General features: G+C 37.5%; 1 protein-coding gene across 1 annotated transcript in view; it reads right to left on the bottom strand.

The window, feature by feature from the left end:
* Window positions 1-26,709, bottom strand: part of ITGA1 (integrin subunit alpha 1) — a gene marked incomplete at its 3' end in the record, with an annotated part of 70,746 nt that overhangs the window by 17,579 nt on the left and 26,458 nt on the right. The window contains exons 2-15 of the mRNA XM_082013459.1: window positions 26,184-26,304; window positions 23,227-23,339; window positions 22,166-22,254; window positions 21,965-22,079; window positions 21,173-21,300; window positions 15,056-15,204; window positions 13,193-13,343; window positions 11,431-11,596; window positions 7,473-7,546; window positions 5,485-5,629; window positions 4,163-4,305; window positions 2,750-2,893; window positions 1,229-1,483; window positions 665-795 (exon numbers count right to left, since the gene is read on the bottom strand). Of these exons, the coding sequence (XP_081869585.1) occupies window positions 665-795; window positions 1,229-1,483; window positions 2,750-2,893; window positions 4,163-4,305; window positions 5,485-5,629; window positions 7,473-7,546; window positions 11,431-11,596; window positions 13,193-13,343; window positions 15,056-15,204; window positions 21,173-21,300; window positions 21,965-22,079; window positions 22,166-22,254; window positions 23,227-23,339; window positions 26,184-26,304 (1,924 nt within the window). The remainder of the gene's footprint in view (window positions 1-664; window positions 796-1,228; window positions 1,484-2,749; window positions 2,894-4,162; window positions 4,306-5,484; window positions 5,630-7,472; window positions 7,547-11,430; window positions 11,597-13,192; window positions 13,344-15,055; window positions 15,205-21,172; window positions 21,301-21,964; window positions 22,080-22,165; window positions 22,255-23,226; window positions 23,340-26,183; window positions 26,305-26,709) is intronic.

Here is a 26,709-nt window from a genome sequence, read left to right as displayed (position 1 = left end):
GGCTTATCAATTGCCTTACCAGAGAGAGAAAGTTTTAGTTGTGCTTTAGAAATGAGAGATTATATGTTACCTTGTTTATTTCTCTTACTGGTATTTTTCTCTTCTCCCTTAAAAAAATATATTGCTCATTATGCCAGCTGAATCATGCTCTTTTGTAAAGAAAATGAATTCAATGTTAACCAGAAAGTTTAGTTACATTTTTCTGAGATTTTCTGTAGGGACTCAAACTAGAGTTTTCTCATTAGGAAGTCAAATGAGTTTTCTTAATGACCCCTTTATATTTGAACCTGTCCTTGATATTGCTAATAAGATAATATGCAATATAACATGAAAGAGAGAACACTTAGGGGTAGTGTTTGGTTTTTTTTTTTTTTTAACATAGTGCCACAAGTGGAATCAGTTTCTATTTTGAATGTAGTCTAGAAGGACAAGGTCTTCATACTAGGCTAACAAGGTTTATAAAACATTCCTATATTTATGTTATCTATGAAGCTTTATACTCATTCCTCCAGAGAGACACGAAAATATGAAGATTCACAGCCAGTGTCAAAGCATGAGATGAAACCAGTATCCTCACAACAGTCCAAGCAGTAACGCAAGTTATATCAGTACCCTAAGAAAAATGGTTATTTTGCGGCCCAACAGCTGCTGTGAGTATCCGTACCAGAAGAGGGCAGCCCCACCAAGGCCTCCAATGGTGACATCAATCAGCCCGTCATCGTTTAAATCCATTTCTCCATGCACAGATTGGCCAAAAAATTTCACTTTTTCACCATCTCCACCTGATGCAATACGCTGTGAAAAGCATTAAGAGTTTTATGCAGTGCATATTGAAGGATTTTATAAGAACATTTAAGATGCATTTGTTGGCAGTTAGATGGCTTTTAGATTCTTTGAATACATTAAATTTTCATTACAATACTCCTAAAATGGTTACTATGATGATGAACACACTATAAATTTTCAGAATTGCAAAATATCTGCCCTTCTGGCTGTACAGAATATTTGAGAAGGTTTCTAATAAAAACATGCATATATATTTTCTAACATTATTAGAGTCAAATTCAGTTAAAACACACTGAGTTCCAAAGTACAGAGCATTCTAAAAAAGAAGCTGTCATGACAGGTGAAGTCACAGCTTGATTCTATGTTGGGAAGACACAGGAAAACAGGATTTGTTCCACATACACTTACAGAGGCTGCCAATCTGTAAAGTTTTACTTCATACCTGCGAATATTTTTTACTGATTGTGTTGCCATGGCCATGATAAATATAAACAGCTCCCCGATGATCATCCTCTAAGGGAGAGCCTATTACAATGTCATTATACCCATCAAGGTTGAGATCCTTCACTGCAGCAATCGCAGTCCCAAAGCGTGCGCCGCAAGGCTCATTCTTAAGAACTTTGCAGGTGTCCTGTTTTAGCGGCGAACAGCATGTTTGCTTTACAGGTTCGAGACTCATCCAATATTCAAACTTTGTCTGTGAAAGAACAGACTTAGAGTTTGTGGATTTCCATCAACATTTTAGCAACGCAGGCTTTTAAGAGCTCCTGTCCAGAAGACAAACTGATGGATTCAATGAAACAATTACATCCTATTCCTAGTGATTGAGTGCACTGTAAAAACTGTGATTCTGTTACTATAATTCAAATGTTCTTTCTGAGCAGCGGGTGGGAAAGACATTCTCACTCCCTCTCTTTCTGCCACTAGATGCTTCTGCATATTTCTTGAAGTCAAGAGGTTCACAGGGAAGTGTAGTATCATAACAATATCTGGATGTTATTATAAGTAAACCAATTCATTCTTAAGGTAGTGTAAAGAGTCCTTCTAAAGGCATTCTCTTAATTTGAGAAGCAAGCCAAGTTTCTAATGAAACACAGATGGCAATGCTGTTATTCCAGAACAAAGGACAGAATATCTCTTACATAGACTAAATTTTGTCCTCAGTAGTCACATACTCCATGGCCTAACATATATATTCTTCTGGACAGTGTGCATCCTAGACCAAAAACACACATACAGTATGGTATGTAACCAATCTTTCCAAGAGATTGGCCCCATGAATTCCTTGTTAGAGATTAGCAGCAGTATGCAGTTGCTGCATCTCTTTTACCTGGAAATGGCTAAAAGGAAGCACAGGAAAAACAAATTTCAAATCCTCACACTACTGGAGGACATGGAATTCTTGTTTTCTCGCCAACCCTATTCATTAGCAATTTGTTGTTAGCAACATGAATGTAGAAACTCAAAGAGTTCTTTGTCAAATAGATCCAGTCTCGTCAGGTCCTTTTCTTGCAATAATATTTTAGGAGACTATCATTGCTAGGACATATTTTGACAACTCTTATAACAATACACATTGGTACTGGACTAAAAGAAGAAAAAAAGAAGAAAAAGTATGCACAGACATTGGAAGAAGAAACTTATTAAATTAAGAAGGTGAGGCGTAGCTGGTATATTCCTCAATCTAGTTGTGACATGTTTAAAAGCTGTTGGATATATGGGGTTTAGCTTTAGGTTGGTAAGCAAGTCACAAGGACTCCATTAGGAAAAAAGGTGATAAAACAAGAGTTTGAAAAGAAAGTTGTCCAAAATTAACCTGTATTATACTCTCAACTGTCAAAATCATGTTTCTCTGTTTTTCACAGGTCATCTTCCCAGCTCAAATTATCATATTTCTTAAAAATAAGGATATGAAGACAGTAAGGAACGTGTTCTGTTCCTGGTCAATAAAAATCATCCTTACCTTGTTCAGAGCATAAACATATACTTTGCCTTGCTCCTCCTTCTCAGTTCCCATATACATGGGAGCTCCAACAAGAAGAAGGTCTGTAAATGAGTCCCTATCAATGTCAATTGTGGTAATAACACCCCCAAAGTATGACCCAATCTGCAGGAAAAGATAAGGTATAAATCAGAGACAGAGTCAGCAAAATCATGGAACATTTCCTATTCAATTATGGTTGCTTACAACAATGCCAAATATTAACCATTAGGCAGAAATTTTTTCTGCTACCTAGCAGATCTTTTTGGTCTGTTTGCCTTTGGAGCTCTTTTTCTGTTTTAGGGTTTGTTGTCAGATTTTTTTTTATTTAAGAATGGTCCATTCAGCTTTCAAGCTAAGTCTGAAAGGTACAAATGGTGCCTTCTACTGCCTTCTACCTGCTAGGGGCAGTAGGACTTCTTAAGACAGCAGTAGAATACAACTGTCTTGGGGAAGCTAGTTTTCTCTTCAGTCCCAACAATAATACATAGAAGGAGCAAAATCAATGGTCTTAGGCCTGTCAGGGTAAAAAGGTAGGAATGGTGGACAAAAGCTCTGAGACAACACAGTGCAGGCAGTCTCCAAAACTTCCAAGTTGCCACTAAGTGCAGAGGAACAAGATCTACACAAAGAGCTAGATACATTCATAGACTGGGTACAAGGTGTGGTATTTATCTGATTACATTCAGTTCACAGCTAAGCTAGACACCCTGCATTGCCTTTACACTCAACATGAGAAACAGTCCCTTCTAGTGTAAGATGCATCTCATCTCACAGGAGATGCTTCCAGTAGGCCAGATCCCTCAAACCTTAAAAATACCTCCTTTCCTTCATTGACTCTAAAAGAATTGATTGATTAGCTGAGTTGCAGACATCTGCTATAAATGAAAATTAAATAACCTGAATTCTCCTGAAAGAAGCTTATACTGCAGCCTGCAGAGACCCAAGTAGGCAGGTCTTTCAACCATCATGTGCATAATATTGTAACACCATATTTAATGATGTGATTACATGTTGTTTTTTTCATGCAGGAACAGCTTTCAGTAAGCTGCCACTCAATATAACAAGCAGAGATTCAATATTTCGTGCTATCCCAGCTGATCCTCTTGCACAGAACCTTGCTTGTCACACCCGTTTCCTGCCAGTGACATATGCCTTCCACTCAGCAGACAGAGAAAATTGCAACTGCAGAGATGGCTACAACCACTTTGACACTGGTGAAGGTTTAACCTTCAAAGAGAAAATTTCCAAGGGTCTCTGAACAAGAGCATCTACCTAATCTTTCCTAAGATCTTGCTTCATTTGCTCTTCTGATGCAGAGATCTCATTTGAAATCATTATTTCTATTTCTCATGCCATATTCCTCTCATACGTTAATTATGAAAATATACTTACTTGTTCTCCATTTAACCTCTGAAGGACTTGTACCTCTCTTCCCTCCATTTTATAAATGATAACTTGTCCAGTGTGATTGTATCGTGGCTCTCCTGCTATGTACAGTATGCCTCCAGGTGTCAATGCTGAATTCACAGTATATCCTAGGAAGTGGAGAAGAAGTCAAGATGCAGTACGCATAGAATGCATCAGAAATGCTTGCTGTGATTCAGAGCCATTTTAAGGCTTATCCTACAACTAGATGTTTAGCCCTACTTATGCTAGAGAATAATAGCAGAATTAATTAAAAGGGAAGGATGTATATCAGAGTCATGAGCACCACTGTGTAATTAAACCTGTTCACAGGCTGGTGAGTCAAGTTCACTTTGCCATTCTCACACAGTGTAAGAATATGATGGTACTGATGAACAACTTGTGAATAGCTGGTTGAAAAGAACAGTTGTCACTGTCTCACTGTCAAACTGATGGAGTCTTCCAAATGTGATTCTGGGGGCATTCTGAACCTAGCTTTGTTGTATTAATGACAATTTAACCATTTGGGTAAAGGAAGACTTAAACAATTTGCAGATGAATCAAAACTGTGACATGGTTGCAAGTATTATGGAGGATAGGATCTAAATTTAAAAATACTTTACAAAATTTGAGATATAAAAAAAATAGCTAATGGCATTCTGCAAAGACAAACAGTGTGCTTAGGGGAAAAAATGGAATTATTCTAGTGTTGACTCTTCCATCAGTGAAAATGTGGCTTAAATGACATAAAATTGCAAACAGAACCATGAGGTGTAGAAATCAAGACCTAGAGGAGAGAGCAAGGCTGATGCTTTTTGGTAGAAAAGGCTGAGAGGAAAACAATAGCTTGCCAATATGCAAAACATTATTATAAAAATATAAATATAAAAAGATGGTGGTAAATTATTGTTCTTGTCCATTGGGTGACAGAAACCAGCTTAATTTTAAGTAAAGATTTAGACTGAATATTGTATAAAACTTTTTAACTATCAAGGCATAGAAAAACTTGTTAAGAATACTAGAAGAATCTGTGAAATCTTCTCTGAACAGATTAGACATCTCTGTTGGGGAAAGTCTAGCTATACTTAGGTCTGTAAGTGTTTGGACTATTTTTTTGACTGTAGAAGTAGTATTTCTTTTTTTTTGAAAGAACAAGAAAATCATACAGTAGACATGTCTATACTTTATAAATTTTGCTAGGCTCCTACAATATAAAATAATAATCTGTAAGATAATCTTTGTGAATGAGATTTGAAAGAGGTCTTGTAGCATTTATTGAAAAGTGTTATAAGAAGGGCTATTCCTCTTACCTAGATAGGCTGCAAGGGGTTCGTTTTTTTCTGAAAGCCTGTCACGAAAAGTGTCATTAGTTGGTGTTGAAATACCACTGTCCTTCACCATGAGCACTGTACCATTCCAGTCATATGCTCCAACAGCTCCAAGCATGATCCAATCCTTATGCAGAGAAAACCAAAAAGCCTGTTCTCTATGTGAACCATCTTTAGATGTTCATTCATAATGATGCTCACATTTGGGTGATGCTTCGTGTATACTTAGATATTTAGTTCTGCTTTTGCTATTATAATATGACCCCTACAATCATAGTGTATCTCCCACTTTTTGTTAAAAATGCACCCAACTTAAAAAAAACCTGCACCCAACTTAAAAAAAAAGGGGGGGGGGGCATTCAGAAAAAGCAGCAGAATGAACCACAGGTCCTACAACTTCAGCCCACCATAACAGGCCAAATAAAAAGACAAAAGGGATTTAGCAAAGCTAATCAGAGAACACAACACTTAAAAGCATTTCCCTGAAAAACTTTCAGAAGCTTGAACCTTTCTCTGCTGAATCTGTGAGTCTTGTATATTGTGCAAGAGCCTTTGGTCAACGAGAAATGGTTTGCTGATGTTTCTTATGTAAAGGCATGAACGTAGCCTTCTAGGTAAGACAGACACCAGAGACCCTGTGTCTGTCAATGCACCAAGGACTCAAGACCCACTTCTGAAGTGAAGTTGTTTGTGAACTTCAAGAATATGCTCCACCAAATAGGTAATCTTATAAATAATCCTCACACTCCCTATCAGGATGATACTTGTTTCTAAGGTATGACACATCACCTGAAATATCATGTTTAATGTAATGCAGAGAGTACTTCTGCAACGAAGTATTTATGATAAATCATACTGAAGGTCTTTTATTCTCTTTTTTACCAGTGATGTGCTGAGCTGTATACAAAACCATGTTGAAGGTTTTCCTATGTATGTCAGTTTGTCTTGGATTGCTCGGTGTTTGTTCAGTTCAGTTACTCTCCTGTTGTGCTCTTTTCCACTGTCGCTACTTTTTCGTACCTTTAAATCTTAACTCTTCCCAGTTCTTTTGATCTCACATTAAATTTTAATTCCATTTGTATACACTGAGCAGATCATCACAATGGATACTTTTTGATTTTTGAAGAATAAATAAAATACATGGGGAGTGATTTTCTGCTAATACAAACCCCAGGGATTTTTGTATCCCAGTTTAATAAATACTTACCCCTCCAGGACTGAGGTATTCAATGTGTAAACAGATCTAAGAATATGTTGTGTTACTAATAATGCAGATCATATCCATGACAGAAATACCCTTTTTATATATCTTCTGTCACAGTTTCACAAATACAATGCAATACCAACTTATACGTTAATATTTGGAGTGAAGAGTTTTATAGTTCATGGAATCATAGAATGGTTTGGGTTGGAAAAGACCTTTAAAGATCATTTAGTCCAACGCCCCTGCCACGGGCAGGGATACCTTGCACTAGAACAGATTGCTCAAAGTCCCGTCCAACCTGACTTTTGAATACTTCCAGGAATAAGGCATCCACTACTTCTCTGGGCAACCTGTTCCAGTGTCTCATCACCCTCATTGCAAAAAATTTCTTCCTTATATCCAATCTAAATCTACCCTCTTTCAGTTTAAAACCATGCTCCTTGTCCTGTCACTACAGGCCCTGGATAAAGCCCTTCTCTGTCTTTCTTAACATATTATGGACTATTCTCCTGATAGAAAGTGCTATGGGAGCATATACATTCAGAGTTCATGTGAAGAAGGTACTTAGCCTCTTAAGATTTCATTGTTTATAATCATTCTTTACATACAGTTTACAAAAAAAGCACCTGGATTACAGGAAACTCCAAAACTTCCAACAGCAAACAGGACTGTACAAAGAATTCTGAAATACTCATTCCAAATTCATGCCACCACCAACAAAAATCTACTTTGTAAAAGAACTTCTATTTTCAAACGGTTTGTTTACCTGTGAATAATGAGCACTGAAACCAGCTTGAGACATTTCCATTTCAAATGAGGCTGCCTGCTGGTCTGTTGTTGCTGTTAAACAGAAAAAATTAAGTTTCAAATATAAATTAGTTTCAACCTAAAAAAAAGAGTGTGAATCGTGTAATGAAAATGCTCATCTGATAGTAAAGGACAGCATAATTAGCTAGAATATGCAGTGAATATAGTTTGCCAAAGATTTTTACAATAAATACATAAATTAAGATCCGTGATAAATGCTACCATTAAGTAGGAGAGTTTCCATTTTAAGATCATGTCTCAGAACTTGTCCAAGAAATATTTCTGGGCTAAAACTGACCTCAGGCTGATGGTAAATATGTTTGGAATGTTTGATTAATATGGTTAAGCCATCTTCCACTTGAGCTAAACGAACAATAAAACACCAGCCATGTAACCCTGGCCTTGTATTCAAGCAACTAAAAATTCATAGGCAGCTGGTAGAACTTTAAATGAAAAACACTTGGTGTTTGTATGAACCTTTGTAAAAAACAACACAGGAAAATCTCGGCTGTCCAAGATTCATAAGCCTCAGGGAAGGGCTTGGGAACTATAATCCTGCCCAGAAAGTTACATGAAAATCTTCCCGTTTCTCTTAAGTGTCTTTGAATAAAAAAAGGTATCAGGTCATTTAATGCTAGTTTCAGTATCTTGTCAGGTAATCATATGCTAATTATTAAACTCTGATGGGCTGCTTTGCTCCTAGGTACATTTGAAATATCATCAGGGAAGAGAAAGGTCTGCCTCTTCCTCTACTTAAAAGCAATACTCAAGGACTATTTTGCCACATTAAGCACCACAAGGAAGGTAACTAGATTCTACATATTGATTCCTACTTGAGAGCAATATATGGTAACAGGCAGTACAGGGGAGCTATGAAATCTGCTCTGATGCTTGTCCAGGAAGATTTCACAATTTGCTACCAGCTGAGCGCTGAGGCAAACCTCCAGCTATATGAATGAAACAGCCATGGCTGTGTGAATTTCAGGCATCTGGACTATTAAATAATACTAAACTTTTGATACTCAGCAACTAAACCACAGAGGTTGCTCCCTGGGGCATGATGTCTTTGCTAATTGTTGGGATTTATAACCAGTCATAGGAAGTAGCTGTGATCTCAAATGCAAAACGTTTGACATGCGAACATAGTGGCCATCATGTTTCGCAAGATGTAGCTGCTTTGCTAAGTCTGAAAAAGTAATTTTTAAGCATAAAAGTCTTAAGCTGCACATTTCCTGATAAACAACATTTTCATGCAGTAAAAGATGCTTCTTAATGAGCTGAGAAAGACAGGACTCTCACAGTCTGAGGCAGAGGACAATGCCAGTACTGTTGGTGCGTGCAGCTCTGAATACTGCTTAGATAACAGCCCCCAGTCTAACTTTCCATTGAGTTTCAAACTGCCAAGCATCCTACAAAAGGTATTTTGTGAAAAAACATTTGTGCCTGCCTACGTGTTGGATAAGACATAAAATTGCTGTTAAAACCGGAAGTCCATGCCATGAGACACAGAGGCATATTAAAAGATTATGTGTAAAAATCCACTGGCTGTCAAGAATGGGTTTTTGTTGCATTTGATTTTTCAACTCTCTCTCAATTTTCCTTTGCATTTTTTAAAGGCCAAAACCAAGAAGAAAACAAGAAATCAACAGGAAAAAAATCAGTTGTACTACCATACCAGCAAGAGGGTGTTTACATTGGGAATTTAAACAGATTCAGAGATAGAATTTCAAGAACCAAGGTTCCTGTGACCTCCATGTTATGCACAGAAGTTAATTCAGCTACACTGTATGTGGTTAATTAATCTTTTCCACATTGCACACATCCAATAAGCTGGATTGTCACCAGAAAACTGGGTGGGAAAGAATAAATCTGCTTTTCTGCCCTGCCACAAAAATGCATCCATGGATGCCTAGCTGCAAATCTGGAACAGCTCTTGAAATGCTTTGGGACGGGACACGAAACGGTGCCTGAAGAATGAACAGAAACTGATTTAGTCAGCACCTTCTTACCAACCCACTGGAGCAACTCAACCTTGCTATGTTTTGACAAAAAGCTAAGATCCCATTTTCAGTTTCTATTCTGATTCCCTTGCAGACAGGTTACGTGATTTCTGGAATTTTCACAGGTGGAGGAGGTGCATTTCTTGTCTCGTATCACAGATGTCTTATACAGAAATCTTAGTGCATCTCTGAGTTCCTGCTGAAAGTCTAGAAGTCAAGAAGCCTTTGGGGGGAGATTAAATTACATAGCTTGTCTCTTACAGTGTGGATGAAAATAATTTCCCACAGTTTTTGTTTCAAACATATATTTTTCATAATCCAGCCAAGTCTATATAAAATGAACGTTGAAAATAAGGCAAATATATCAAGGCACATATATACTAACAGTTTATAATAGGTTTAGGTTAAATAAAAACCAGTAATATCCAAGAAATACATATTTGTTACTGCATCTTTTGCAGGAAGTTAAAACTGAATTCAAGGAGTACTGCAGAATTTGTTGATGCTTAAAGAGGTACAACATGCTTAAAGTACCAAAACACTGAAGGACATGATGATGAGGATTAGCAATCTCAAGAGCTAACTATCTTATAAACAGACAACATTTATAGAATTTCATGAAACAGTTGCATTACTGTTAACATAACTACATTTTTTTTGATATTTTATTAAGTTACAGAACTTGTTTAATGTTCAAATGCTTTGTAATTTTTTCTTATGATTAGAGGAATGAATTACTAAAATCAATGGAAGGGCTAGAGCTCATGATATAAAGCATTCCCCACCAGCTGGGAGTTCAAGTCAGCACAATTTACTCCACTATTTGGAGGCTGGGGTTTCATGTGACAGACAGGCACTATGTAACCTTCCTATTCAACGAACTTTGAAGTACCCAATGAGCTTAAGTAGGCAAAACTTTGGGCTTTAGAGAAATTAAATCCTCCTCAAATTAATTTGTTTCAAAAGTGAGGAAACAAAATCTTCCAGAAAGTAAAAAGATAAGAACAGATAAACTGGAAAAAAAAATTAGTAGTAATCCGCTGAAAATGGTAATATTTGATCAAGCTAAATGAAACACTAAAAAAACCCCCCACCCCTAAGTATGTCTGAGAAATATAGCTCCAATCTCAAAAACTTTAAAATACTCTCTCATATGTGTACTATTTCTTGATATTCAAGTCAACGTTCTTTTGTTCCAGCTGTAAACTACACTATTCTAGCTACTTGGAAAGTTGAGATGTTGGAAAAAGTCACTCCAAATAGATGGATGCTTTCTTTGTGTGACACAGATCCCTTCAGAGTTGTCCAGTATAATTTGTAACTAATAAAGTCAGTCTTCTGTTACCAGTAGTGTGTTTGAAACAAGAGATTTGGACAGCGTTGCCTAATTTGGATGGAGAATATAGGCAGACATCATGAAAGAATGACTTTTCTGTCCTAAAATCTAAGTAACACGAACATTTTCAAAGGAAAAAATGTATCTTGCCAACTCCATACACCAAATCCACGTTAACTTGTATAGCAAAGCAATACCCTGTAATTAATAACTAACCAAAAAGAGAACCTAAAGGTATAGGCAGACAAATACATGATCATGGGGTAATCAGGATATGGTCTGGCAATGGTTTTTTACTTCAGGGAAAGCAACTTCATGTTTACCCCAGCTAAAACAGTAATGGTTACTTACCTTTTTAGGCTCTTGTCTCCATAGGCTCTAACCCATCTGAATATATTTCACATCATTATCTATGTTTTTGATGTGTATTGTAAAATATTTTTATGATCAGCATGAAGAAAATACCCATATAATGTATTTTATGCAGCACAACACATTGCAAAGGAAGATGAAAGCAGCTGGTCTTCTATTTGCTTCAGTTGTAATTCCGGCATAAAGTAAAATTTTAAATAATGTCATACCTTCTAGGGCAAATATTCTCTCTCCAAGTGCTTCAACAATAGTTACAAGAGCTAATTCATCTGAGACATTGAAGAAATGCTTTTCAGTAGGCTTACTGGCAATTGATTTTATTTCCTCTACAAATTTCTCAGTACTTAAATTTCCTCTGCTGTAGCTGCCAAGAATCTAAGGAGAATTAAAAAAAAAAGCAGTCAAGCATATATTTTATAACCTGTTTTAAAAAATGTCTTTGAGACAGATTGTCAAAAAAATTTGGGAAATAGTATCTAACCTTAATTTATTCTGCTAAAACCTACCTCAAATTGACTTGAAACCATTTTTTTCCAATGAGAACAGGATTGTATGAGGGCTCAGTTGTTTTTCTGAAAACATCAACAGTAGCAAACAAAGCAACTGTATGGTGTAATGACTGCTATCCTCAACTGTCCTTTTTTTTCCTTTCTTCATAAAATTCTAATGATTTGTACTGTGATTCTATGATTTGTTGAAGTAGGCCTTAATTTAGAAAAAAACCCCAACACAACAACATCCAAACCAGAATACACAATTGCACTGGCTTCTACGTACCACCAATTCTCCTCATAACGTGATGTATGAGCAATTAATGAAAAGTTAATTAGGCATAGAATAATTGTTTTTTGTGTGCAGATTTGCTCTATAAATACATGTAACAACACTACTTGCATTCGGTGTTAACAACTCGATCACAGTACAAGATTTCAGATTTTGCTTGCAGTTTTAACACCACGCCTGTAAAAATTCAGGATGCCTCAGAACAAAACAACTCACTTTTCCAACTCCCAGACCAACAAGTATTTTTCTTAGAAAGAAGTGCTCTATACACTTAACTTGCTTTGAGAGGGAAATAAAAACCAAACTTCCATGTTCTACATTCCTGGACGCTGGAGCAATTTAAATTTGGTTCTACACAGGGATTTTATTGTTAAAAATTACTACAGCTTCAAGGACAACTTCTTCTTTAATGTTCTCTAGCTTTATGAAGGAAAACCACTGAAAACTTGTGTGCTGCTGGATTCAACTTCTGTTTATATCTTTCTTTAAATTAAAGATAACATCTTTTTTGAAGTTGTATGGTTCCATGCCACCTCATTGTATCAAAACAAAGAGGAATGGAGAAGCAACAATCCAACGTACCTTCAAAATTAATGACACAAAATGGATGATTTGAGTGTAGAATACATAATAAATACAATGGAAAGTGAACATCAAATTGATCATTAATGTTTCTGTATTTCTCAATATGGGTTAACCTACATCATGTTCATCCTCTCTTTCAGCTACTAAGTTTGCTCAACATGAAAATAACAACTTTAGAATACCAGCACACAGAACAGCCACAATAAACCTGTTTTTGTTGATGGTTTACATTTGCTTTTTTTTTTTTTCAAAGTAGGTAACATGTCTATAGAAATTGCTCAGAAGATTTGAACTAATCCACTCTGTTCAATATTGCCCTTAACAAAAAGGATTTAATTTCATACTGCCCCTCAAGCTCCTTCTCCTTTTTCTTTACATGCACACACACCTGTCACCATCAGGAAGACAGATAGATTGCTTTTTATGTGCTATAAAATCAGAAAGCAATTTAAAAAATTTTTTTTAGCTTTTTTCTTTTTTTGCTCTCTGAAATGATTATATTTCTGTAAAGATTCTGTGAAGTGAACTTTTTAAACAGGAATTACATTTGGAAGATGAAACATGCTTTTAAGATTCTGAATTTTCCCATTAAATTTCACTTACAGCAATAGCAAACCTCTGAATGTTTTCATCTTCACAATTATCAATCACTTCTTTTAATCTGTAGTTGTCATGTGATTCCCCATCAGTCACAATAACCATTACTTTTTGTACTCCTCTCCGTGCGCCATGAGCCTCAGTAAAAGCCTCTTTCCTAAAGGGAGCATAAAGTGTTTGGAGAAAGGCAATGTCAGCATTTAGCACATGCATCATATTTGCATAATCAACCATAAACTAAAAGACTTCACATTAACTAAGAAGCAGGAAAATTAATATTAACCATGAACAAATACAAACAACAACAACTGGAACTTACATGACAGTTCACAGCCAAACAGTTTCACAAGCATTCACTCATTTGAGAGCAACAGCAGAAAACACAATGCTGTATAATGAAGAATTCCTCCCCTCTCAAATACACTTCTGGTGCCTTAAAACAGCTTTTGACAGCTTAAAAAAAACCCAACCAACACCTCCCCCCATCCCAAAACCCACATATAAAAACTCCACCTATTTCCACCCTACAGCAGCACTTCACGTGGTCATTTACTCAGCTACCAGCACACCTACAGTAAAACAGCCTGTTGGGGATGTGGCGGAAGTAGGTTGCAGGTGAGTGGAGGCAGATGGGTGGGACTGGTTGAATTCTACTACAGCTGCAGATCGGAAAATAGGCACCGAGGTTTTGGGCAGCTGCTCACCCAGACTCTGGAGGGGACCAGAAAAGGCAAGGCTAGATTACGGCTCTGGAGGAGAAGGAAGGAAGCAGGGCTTCCTCTTTTTAGAATACTGCAGCACTCTAAGACTGGCCACATGAGTGAAAGCTAAGATCTACTGATGAGGGCCAAAAGTGGATGGACAGGAAGACTGCAAGAACAGAGGAAGCTTTTGCTGATAGTTTCTGTATATACAAGCTTGCAACAACTTGTGGTGCACAGGGTCTTCCTGAACCACATGTGCTTTCTGAGTATTTGGCAATTCTCAACTGGCTCTGCTTTCATGAACTTGTTCAGACTCCCTCAATCTTCTGCTTATATATTCACCAGTAATGTTTTCCTTAGATACAAGGATTAAATTGGATTTAAGACATCATATCAAAAAAACTTTGATCAGATAATCAAATAGTTCATCAGAAAGATGCTGCATATTTCACTAAATGGTTGTTTGGAAAGGATGAATGCAATCTTTTGTGGAATAAAGTCATGCTGTCATGCCAGAGAAGAAAGAAGAAAAGAAAAAAGATACCAGGACAACGTTGTACAGTTTGAAAGTGGCTGAAGGATTTTATATTTGCTGTCTGTCCTACAAAAGTCAGATTCCATTTTTCTCATAAAGGAAGCATTTCTAAATAATGCTTATTGCTACAACAGGTCTTTAATCTCCCAATGATCCAGAAGGTTCAAAAATTTGGATATAAAATTCCTAGGCTTTCTGACAAGTGTGGGCTTAAACCATGTAATAATCTTAAACCTCAGAATGAAGACAAATTTACATTATAAAGTTCTATCTTTTCCTCTTTCCTCTGAAAAACTTAATTTCCTTCACCCCTTCACACACAAAGGTCCTACCTGCTCTGTACGGACATAAAGATTGACAGCCTTCTGCTTAGGACTATAACCTTGTTCCATGTCTCTTCTTTTTCCCTATTTCCTCTGTTCAAGAGTCAGCCTGCCTTTTCAGGGTGCCATAAACAACTGCTCTAAATGCAGGACAGTCTGTTTATCCACCCTCCTACTAAATTTTTTTGCTTAGCTAAAATGAAATCAGACGTCAGCCACCTCATATTTTTAATTTATAAAATCAGAACTGTCACCATCTGTTTATTTTTGTTTCTACCATATGCAGGACAATATTTTGCGAACGTACCTCGCCGTATCTATTCCCAGGGCTGTCATAGTTTGTGTGCCACCCCGCTGGCGTATTCTTGTGGCTGCAGCCATCACATCTTCCGTTGTCGAGTACGTATTCAGGAAAAATTCATGGACTACAGTCTGTCCATACTGAACAATTCCAACCTGAAATGCACAGTTCTCGTTAAAAATCGACTACCCTTAAAGAAAGCATCTGTGTCTCCTGCATGAAGGTAAACGTCCATCTGCACCTGAAGTCTGTGTGTTCCCCTCAGTATGAAACACCTGTAAGTATTTGAGCAAGACTGGCTAGAAGACACTCAATCTCATTAAACTTTTTGAAGTTTCTAAATTGTTTATATTAAAAATGGGAACAAAGCCAAAAGCAGGTTCAACACCGTGCTTTTCCTGACTTGCAGTAATCTGCATTCCTCTAGGCCATGGCAGACCAATGCTCTAACCACCAGCCACAACTTCTCAAGATAGTTTTCCTTATAGCGTACGAGGCCATGGTTCACTCACAACACCCTTCATTTCATCCAAATATAATACATCTGATAGTTTATTTACCCTAAACCTAGCCTAAAAACAGCACTGCAATTACAAACTTGGGCCCTCAGTGTGAGAGGAAGACCCAAGCACCCTTATCTTGATGAAGGCAGCAGGGCAGTCCAGGACATGGCTGTTCTCCCAGCACGAGGCAAGCCAAAGATAGACACCTGACACGTGCCAGAGGGGACAAGATGAACAAAATGGTGGCTTCTGGAATGGGGGAGTATGATGGAAAGACTCTAGATGACCTCAGCAGGAGAAATCTTTGTGTGAAAGATTAACGCATGGGATTGGAACCCAACTGAACTGCCTGAGGGAACCTACTGCAAAAACAGGGCTGAAATGAAAAGATAGGCAATATTCTTAAATATCAATTATTTTCTCTCATTCATCTCTGTCAGTTTGAGTGTTCTGGCAGGTTCCTGACAGCTTTTACTGGGAAGATTCCACACAATCTTCCATTAGCATATTTCAATTTTATATTACACATGGCAATTTATAGGTGTTATTTAGGATAATGCAGTATTATGTGGCATATTTATGTCTCGCTCATCTATTATTAAAAGCACTATAGCATTTAGGTACTGAAGATCAGTAAGACCTCTGGGATGTTTATGCCATCATATTATTTTAGAACCGCCTTAGTATGCACTTTGCAATTGCTTTATAGGTGTTTTCTGAGGTACTTTCATAGCGTCTCAGATTCTGCACAAAGTTTGTTTGCTTGTAGTAGGAGGGTTAGAGATGGATAAATATTTGATACTAAACATCAGTATCACAATCATTATGAAAAGCTAGTTACATACAATTACAGGACTAAAATTACAATGGTATGTGGTAGCAAAATCTATCCCACTTAATTTCCATATCCTTTTGAAAATACAATCAAATCTGGAAGAATTGATGTAAGTTCCAAGTTATGACAAGCTGCTCCCTTTTAAGATATTTTAATTCCCTCTTGGAGGCATGACGCGCTCTACCTGCAGCCGAGCACCCAGAGGCTCCATGTTCTCGTGGGCAGCAGCCGATTAATCCTGCACAGTGTTTGCACAACGGGCTGGGGCACAGGCTGTATCAGTGCTCACAGCAGTCGTGTGGCACTGGCTAAACCCCAAGCTGAAGATAAACTTTTTAACCTGTTTCCTCCAAGGCAACTGTTTTGTGGCATCCAAAGTGACATACAGCATCATCTGAACAGGATGCTGCTAGAAGCTTAAAAACGCTGCCGTTAACTTGTGGTAAACAAGAGGTTTTCATCAAGTTTGGTCTTTTGGAGCAGGAGGAGTGTCTCAAGTATTCCAGCACCATGCACAAGTGCAGCCAGAGACTATTGTACACCAGGGAGCCTGCTGCTGTGGATTCACGGGCTCCTTATCTGCAGCTGTGAGGATTTTATTGGTACGGAGGATTAAATCGGCTATTGACTGCTGCCAGGGTGAAAAGTATCTGCCAGTGTCTAGAAATCCATGGTGTTGTCATTTTTCTGAACAAAATTACAGGCTGACATTGAGTTGTATCATTTCCTATTTGAAAGGAAACGTTGTCCCTGATCATAGCAAGTAAACATTTTGAGCATTTCCTTCTCAGGAAGTGAATGGGAAGAACATCTGAGTCTGGAAAACTGCACTGTGTTGCATAGCTTGTAAATCAGGAAGGAAGGGGGGCATGTGGTTATCTTATGGGATACAATTGTTCTGTGGGACCCTTCCTTAGCACTAGTTTTGAAAACACTGATAATCATGTTCTACATATTTCATGGCATCAAAGATGAGCCATTCCACAAAAAATGGTAAGGAAAAACCTCACAGAACTGACAAAATACTACTAGGCTGCCCGTTCCATTCTCCCACAGGATCACACTCTGTAAAATTAGAATTATATTCTATTAGATAGCAATAAAGGTTTGAGCTTTTGTAGCCTTTTATTCTATGGAAAACTATAAATGACACATCTACATGATGCAAATGTGCCTTTATGGGACAATAAACCTGTTCAAACTGCGTAACTTCAGCAAGCCCCTAAGAGTGATGCTTACAAGTGTTGTATGTTTTGATTTGCTTGTTTAATTTAAATCTGGAAAATGCAATATTACTACACGGAAGGATGTAATTCTGCTCTACTCCAGAAAACTTAATATTTTTCCCAGCATTACCGACCATAATCTATTGAACATCTTTGTAATTCCTGAGTTTATGTTCCCTTCCCTAGCATTCCATGGCTTTTATAATACACAAGGGAATAATTCTTTAATTGTCCCAAGTTCCTCTGAAAAAGTGTTGCATGAAAGAACATGCAACTGAAGGACTGTTCTACTTTGGGACAAAACATTTCTGAGGCAATTATTTATTGTTGTTCTATGAGTGAATACAGCCCCTTATTTGGAAAGTACGTTCTGGCTTTCCTGATAAACTATTAAGCTAATCTGTCTGGTAAAAAACAACAACAACAAAACCAAAATGAAAGGAACAACATTTAGTACGAGTAGATGATATGCTACAATTTTCACCACTGGGATGTGGAGGAAAATCAGAAACATTTTTCTTTGTACTTAAATCATATTTAACGTAAACGAAAAGCAGAGATGCCTTGGGAAGCACCAATGGGTAATACATTTTATCATATGGGGAACTTGCTAAAGATACTTGAATCAAAGCAAAAGTGAATTAATTCTGCTCCCAAGGATTCAGACAGGAATTACATGTAAACTATTGCAGAGGTCCTTCTTCATCATGAATCTTTTTAATACCTCTTTAATACACTTCCATTCTTCTGGAGATAAAACTCATCATAAGATATAACATGGCATGACTTATTAGTCCACTGATACAGTCCCTTTGGAGATATAAAAGGTACAGGCCAAACACCTATAACTGCCTATGTAGTATATTAATGGAGAAATAAAACCTGTCTGAAAACTGCTGAAGGCCATTCCAACATAGCTTTAAAGCTGGAATTGAACATATCAAAGTATTCTGCTTTCTCTCTTGATATTCTTCTACCACAGAAGGTTGCTCATATGTAAAGGATTAAAAAACCTCATTAAATATCCTCATATTAAAAAGACAATTATCTCTACAGAAGTTTAAAGAAAGAGGGAAAAAAACCTATCTTGCCTTGCAATTACATTAAAATATTGTAAGAAAAATATTTTGTTCCTACTTGTACCATTTTTTCTCATTTAATTCCTTCTTCCTTTTCCACTTTTCTATCATCACTTTCCCTTTACTTTTTTATCCTTAAGGTCACCATGCAGCTTACCATCAGTATGGTGTTATGGATTTTCTAGAGAACAGGAAAAGGAAGGGAAGGAAATACTTCTGAAAAAAATATACTGTAAACTTTGGCTTTTTGCATCTGATACTTCTGGCTTTCACTTTCAAATTTGCCAAAAATGGGACACTCAGGAATTTCTCTTCTGACTTGCCACAAATCTAATGACCATTGTTCATGGAGGGGCTAAGTGGAGGGAAAAAAAAAGGTCTTGCAAGCCTCTAATCAAAACATGGTTTTGAACAAGTCACACCCAAGCTGTTAAGGACTTACTCTGTAATCACCTCATTCCTTTCCGTGTAAAAGGAAAACAATCTGAAGGCAATGAAAGTCCACCAATTTCTACGTGCTCAAAAATACCCAGAAGATTGGCATGGAGAAATCAATTCAAACAGACAGAAAGTAAACAATTGTTCCTTTATTTCTATTTTGTGCTCCCAGAGCAGCAATAAGTAAGCCTGCTCTGTCATTTGTCCCCATACCTCATTCAATAGTCATTTAAACACAGTTTCTGAGAAAGGAGACAGTGTGGGTGGAGGAGATGGTATAAACTTGTTACTACCTTTGGCTGTGCCAGGGTTCCAAAGCAGGGGGCTTGGAGGAGAGGAGAGGAGAGGAATGGGATATGTTCTAGGGACGGGGGGGAAGGTAAGAGGAATGGAGAAAACTCCACCTAGCTTTTGCCTTCCATTTCCAGTTTTGTGGCCTCTCTCCCCCTTATCCCATTCTTATCACCCTCTCAAATGTTTCTGCTCTTTAGAAACCAGATGCCAAAATGACGTTCTCAAGTGAGTAAGTGTACGTGTGAGAAGAGGGGTAGCTGTGCCAAATCATGGGTAGAACAGATTCTGTAGGTGGAGATGGCGGGCTGCTGGAGTGCAGGCCAGCAAGGGACGTTTTGTGAGTGAGCTGAGCCACAAAGATGAGGCAGGATTCCAAAACTAAACATAACATAACAGAGGTGTGGCAACACAAAAATTTAAGAGTTGCAGGGTGAGGAAGAGGGGTGAGGGTGCAGTAGAGTTGATTGCCCTGTGTACTATTCCCATGAAGCCCTTTGGGCAGAAGGCAGTGATGATTTCCACGCAGCCATTACCCCATATTGGCAAGTTCAGGTTTAAGTATTTTCCCAAGATGGCACATGTTTGAGTAATCACCAGCTTAAGAGACCAAGAAGAATTTTTCTTTTCTTTTCTGTTAAATTTGACAAAGTGTTTTTCCTTCTTCCTCACAATATCTGGAAGAACAGTGTGTTTAAAATAACAGGACATGATTGTAAAGTTGAGAGTTTATAAGTAATAATTTTATCAGACAGTGTTCTGCACAGCCAGCAGGGGAGTTGGTTCGTAGCTCACAAAGCGCACTTAACTTGGAAAATGACAGGGGTACTCTCTGCAGACAGAGGTATCCTTTACACCTTCTCACACTCTCCTTTGTGAAAGCAGCAGCTGAATGGAAGGAGCTAAGCTGAAGTGGCAAAATCACAAAGTATTGGCCTGCAGCATACCAAATATCATACAAGACCCCAGAAAATCCTTGATTTTATGAGGGGGGAAAAAGAGAGAAGGGAGAGGAAGACCTGTTGCTGTTAGTAAAGCCCTCTGTGTTAAAATGTATCCTGGTACCCCGGTTTCCCCCTTCCCTGAGTTCTGCTGGAATTGCTATTTACATACTCTGTTCAGCAGACTGTGAAGATCCTCAGCTGGGGTAATTGGTTGTAGCTCCATTAATTCTGGTGGAACTGTGCTGATTTATAGCAGCTGGGAATTTGGCCCTCCCCACTTATTATACAAATGCAGCTTCTGCCATTAATAACATGCGGCTTAACAGCCACTCTTTAATTATGATTTCAAATGTTTAAAAGCTGTATGCTCAATGCTCCACAGTACAAAACACTGAATGCTGCTCCAAAAAGCTCATAATCAAAGGCTGTCTGAACCACGCATGTGTGCCTCGGAGAAGCAGAAATGACCTTTGTGCTATGAAGTACAAAAGAAGACAAGAAGTGGTTGTGGAGAGAAAGGAAGTGGGAAAGGACAATGTTCAAACAGCCTCACTTAATGCACTTAACTTTTGTCTCTAGGTTAGAAAGTTGGTTTCTACAGACTGCCTGAGTGGTGAGGGGAGGGAGAGCCTCCCTGACATCACTACTTGGCCGCAAACACTGACTTAGTCATGGTTTTAGCTATTTTCTTTCAGTACCCCACTGCTGTAAGTTCTTGTAATTGAAGAGCTTCATACATGACCCTCTCACCCCATTTCCTGTAAATCTTTTTTTGTTTTCCTTGCAAATTAAGCAATCATAAAATACCTGTGTTTGCTGAGGACCTATATCCATGTTTTTCAGGAGGCTGTTCAGGAATGCTGTGACACTCTCCCATGGATAAATGCTGTTGGACCCATCAAGGACTATGACAATGTCCAACTGGGTTTTACACTCTGCAACACAAATTGACAGATAAGAATTGATACTAACAAGGATCAAATATATCTCACAGCCCCAGCTACTTCTGTGATTAGTAACAAATGCATATCCTTCTGCAGTGGGGCTGAACTGACATGTTTGATGCCAACTGTCATTCATCAATTTCTGCATCGTATTTTACATCATTTGTGTTCCCTTTATCAGCAAGGAACTTTCTTGTAAGCAGAAATTTAAGAATGGGATCAGAAGATGACGTAACTGGGGTATTTACTAGTGACCTCTACGTTCTTCAATGTCATTCTGTTCCTCTTTGATTTTTCCAAAGGACCAGGTCTTTAAGATTTTTATTTATATTACTAAATTGGGTTTGTGTTATGTCTTAACACGCCGTCATTATTTAAAAAGTCTTTTGGCCATAAGTAAAAAACATATGCAATTATTTTTAGCAATGGTGTTTGGATGTTACATAGCACTCTAATGATTGTTTATACTGAGATAAATTCCAAAAGTAGCAAGAATTTAGGTTATATACAGACAATGAAAACATTTACTTAACTTGGTAATGCTGGTAGCTAAGTTAAGCAGTTCATACTTTTTGGTATGTCTATGTGTATACATTTGTTTTGTTTGGCACTTAGCATTTTCGGACGCACAAGAGAATTTCTGTGGCATGCATACCTTGCACAGACGGAGCAATTGCCTCGACGGTTTCAAAACTGGAGCTGACATTAGAGCAAACTCCTGTTGTGTAATGCAAACGCCCACATTTATAAGCATAAAGTGGTCCACATGCCTTTAAAAGATGAAAAAGGGTGAAATGTTATAGTACCTGAGGAAAAAGCAGACTTCTTTTAAAATTGGCAAAAAGTCCTTTCTTACCAGAAAGCCTCCTTTTGGGTTAGTCACTAAGGTTGTTCCAAGAGTCATGTTTTCTTTTACTTCCACAACATTAGGAACTGAAGTAGCAGCTAGAAATAGATTAAAATGTTAAGTATTTGGGAACATGAAAACAAAATGTTAAAGTATATATCCCCTAGCACAGAGCTTCACTTCCAGCTTCTAAAATAAAACCCAGACTGATACTGGTTTCATCAAATATTTTAGCACCCTTCCTCCTCCTTCATCAGTTGCAACAATCAAGAAAAATCTCTGAGACTGGCTTTTATCCCAGAAAATTTGTCTGGGTTGCTGCCTCAAATAGTTTTCTTGAACCGCAGAAAAGAAAAAAAGTAAAAATAACAGCATAATAAAAGCAAGAGATTACTGTTCACACAGTTTTGCTAATTAGAAAACAAACATTCATTTTTTACCCTGTCCTGCTATAAATGACTTAACAGCTTGTATATTTGTTATGTTACATTACTGACATTTCGGTTTTCAAGGGGAAAGAGGAGGTAGAAAATACCATGACAGGTATATTCAGTGAAATTCGTATTAACAGAGAGTCTCTTCCTGTCTACATTGTGTATCTCTTTACATGAGCAAGAAAATTATTAATATTTACCTGTATCATATTAAGATGCATCAGCCTGGTTCTGGCTAGTTACGCTCTCATCAAAAGCTTACTGATGGCATTAAGAGAGCTCTTGTTGGCTTCAGACAGCTTTGGAAAGGTTAATCCATGAATCTATGCTCCACGGCCTTTCTGGCTCCATGGCCAGGACTGCCAACCACAGTCAAGTAATGTCAGTCATAATAAAGTTTTGATAACAGCCAAATGCCCAGTCTAAATTATGAGCATGTTTTCAGGGGACAATGAGAATCTTTAAAATAAAGTTATCTTTGATGTTACAAACACAACTTCCTTTGCACTTAGCTCTGGAGTCCTAACTAAATGTTCTCTATAGAAACAACTTTAATGCATATTTACTAGCTAAAAATCTCCTAAGATCTGACCTCTATTATTCCTCCACATGACACAGCTTTGTTTTCTTTCGTACCTGGTAAGTTCAGTTTTATGCAGGGTGACTCGTTGTCCCTTCCTACAGGGCATTTGTATACATCTCCTGTTCTTTTCTCAGGTTGGCCAACTAATGGTGAACCAATAAGTACCCTGCAAATTAAAAAAGTTATGTGAAATTTCTTCTTTCTTGAAAGGCACAAAAGTCAGCAAGTAAAACTTACATGAAGAGCACAGCTGTAGCAAGGTCCCATACAAAGAGGATACGATGGAGAGCAAGAAAAGTATCTATTAAGTTAGTTCAGATACTAGCAAAAGTAGCCATTCTGCCTCCTCTTTAGTAAGAACACAGAAAGGAAATGTGTCTATATACCACATTACACAATAGAATAACATTAATAAAAGTACAATGGAAAATAAAAGCAATATTAATGGGTGGGTGACAAGTATTAAAAGTAATACAGAAGTAAATACATGTTTTATTTAATATCTCCTTGATCTTTAATATATTTTAAAAGAAAATGTATTTTCAATGCTGAGACCAAATGCCAAAGGAGAGACTCACAAGGACCCAGAAGAATTCAGTCTTAAGTAATGAGAGCCAGCAGTGTAAAATACATAATTTAACTTTAATATATAAAAATAACATATTAAAAGTGTTATTAAAAGCAATTTCAAATTTTTAAAATGTTAAGGATTTTTATCCTGTGCATTTTTTTTCAAAATTTGGTGTGGTCAAAAATCACCGTTCTCATATAGTACTTTGTAAGCACCACAAATTAGCACCTGCTCCTAAATCCAGTCTTCAGCAGCAAATGCTGTGTAGAGATGGACACTGTTTTTGTTCCCAAATCTTCATTAGCTACGTTAGATGGCCCAGCATTACCCAGCAGATATCAACTGGCTCCATTAAATGTGTAAGGAAGAACTTGCATTAAATTAGAATTCACAGCACATACTGGAAACAGAAATACTGCTAGATGATTGTGAAGACTTATTGAGAGAACAATATCAAACTTCAACCATAAATTAATAAGTCCAGGTAGAAGATATTTGGATAGAATGATACAATAGGCAAAATATAGCCTACGGATTTGGAAAAGACAGAAAGGAGAATTTAAACACAGTACACAACCCAGCTTCTAAAAAAACCATGCTGGAGCTGCTTATTGTGATCCATAAAGATTTTTTCATTAGGAATTAATTAATTGTAAAGGAAAAAAAAAAAAATCTCCAAGTATATACTGGATCTGACTGCTCTTTCAAGCCATATGCTGTAATGGATGTATTTTTTACACCAAAACTTAGAAACAGGCACCACAGCCTACCACGCACACTTGACTTCCATTTAACTGCAGGGAAGCTGAGTGTGCCTGACATCCGTGGGAGGTGATCGATGCTCAGCAAGATCATGGCCCTGTGCTGTTCTTTTCTCAGAAAGAGCAAGCCCCAAGCAAGGCTATTTTGGTTTTTTGCACCAGGATTTTTTTTAGGGGATCCCAGTTTTATTAAGAAACAACTGCACTCTGGCTTACAGAACATCTGTTGCTGAAAATCTCTATCTGCGGTATCTAGATAGCGTTACATCAGTTGACAAAGCATCACAAGGCTGCTTTGTATATTTATTTTTAATTGTTGACCTATAGATTTCCTGCTCTGGATGTTGCTATGCTGAAAGCAACTTGAAAGCTTGACAATTTAACAGCAGAGTTTTAATTCCAGAGATGTTCAGATGTAGGCACACTAGTTTAGATTTCTGTCTTCCTTCAGGTTGTATTTCCAGCTTGTATTTTTTTGCTCTTGAAAGGTTCAGGACAGTTTACAACAGTATACCTTACTTTGCAAAATCCCAGCTCCTAGAATGGATACCATTTCCTGAAGATCTAAATTAGCTCAAAGAAGGTCATTATTATTCTCCCATGACCCTCATGCAGATGTATATTTAAACATCCTACAACCTGGGCAATCAAAAGCTAGCATTTTCAAATGCAGGCTCAACAATTTCATTTCCGTGAACATCCCTTACAGCTAACGGTGAACACTGTGTTGCCATGGTGGACAGACTCTTGGAGTCAGACAGCCCCGGCACTCGTGGGTGGGATTGCTCGGGCAGCGCAGAACAGTCTGACCTGGCTGTTACGCAGCCGCGCCTCTTGTCCCAGGTGGCCCGTGGGAGTCCCTGAATTTACTAAGAATGTCAAATTACTGGCAAAGCTCGGGGAAAACCAAAGCAATCTGAAAAGAATGATGGAGATCTCGGGATTCCCAAACCTTTACCATTCAATTGCTATTTCAGTCCTCCAGCCCAGTGGTTAGGCTATGAAGTTTGTTCTTACAAGGGAAAAGCATAAGCAGGTGTTTATCAGAAGACCAAGAAGCAATGATACCAGTAAGCACGCCAAAATGCAACTTCTAATTCAGGAGAATGAGAAGGAAAGGACAGGTTAAGAAAAAGGCTCCATGTCCCAAATGCGACTATATCACCAACTGCAAGACATAATTATCCCTCCGAAAGAGAAGGTGGAATACTGTATTAGTAAGTATTTTGACAGTGAAATCTTCCCACCAGTTAAAAAACTCAGTTCAGACAACCTCTGACAGAGAACTTTAGGAAAAAATACATGATACAGATTAATTAGGTAAAACAGGAGTAATTTCACTGCCAATACATTAACACAAGGAAATTATTTTATTCCGTAAATGGAAAAAGGAGGACTCGGACATAACACAAAACTTTCTCCGCTCCATCAACGAGGGAATTTAGCCATTTTGTGAACTCAGTTTATGTCTTTGAGGAAATAAATGTAGCTATAAATTTCGATCTTTCAGTCTCCCAATCTTTCCAGGTTTTCTTAGGTCTGTGCATTAGTTTAAGAAATATGACTGACAGAATCTGACCCTTATGTATGGGGCATACTTACAAATAATAATATAGATCCTAGTCACTGAATACGTGATAATTTTGTGTTTCTATTGAAGAAAAGAAAACCAGCTTACCATTTCCCTTCCTCATTTTCATACTGTTGGACTGTATACCCGAACATGTCTTCCAGAGGCCCACTGAAGGTCATTGCATTTTTCACATCAACATTGGAAGAGCCAACGAGGTGAAATAGAGCTTTAAAAAAAAGTAATATGTAGCAATACACATAAAACCCGAGACTTTTAAGAAATCAAGGTTCATTTATGACTTAACCGACAGTACAAGACAGGGGTTGAAAGTGTCATTTTGGGCATATTTATCACAGCTAGTAGGAGATTTAAAATGTACTTCCTTACATATCAATACGCAGCTAAATTCAGAGATGTTAGCAACTGGACTTCTGTGTCCAAAACCTATTTTGCAAAGTCTATCACTTATTTGTAAATCACAATTCAAATAACATTAAATAAAATATTGTTACCTTTAATAGCAAGTAAAAGAACTTTTTAGTTATTTTTACTCCTTTAGCTCTATGCATTTCTAATGTAAGAATTTTACACAAGGTACCAGTTCTCAAGTTTTTATAAATTTGAGAATTAA

Source organism: Phaethon aethereus (assembly GCF_964289735.1).
Source record: "Phaethon aethereus genome assembly, chromosome: Z".
NCBI lineage: Eukaryota > Metazoa > Chordata > Aves > Phaethontiformes > Phaethontidae > Phaethon > Phaethon aethereus.
This window is presented reverse-complemented; position numbering and strand designations above follow the sequence as displayed.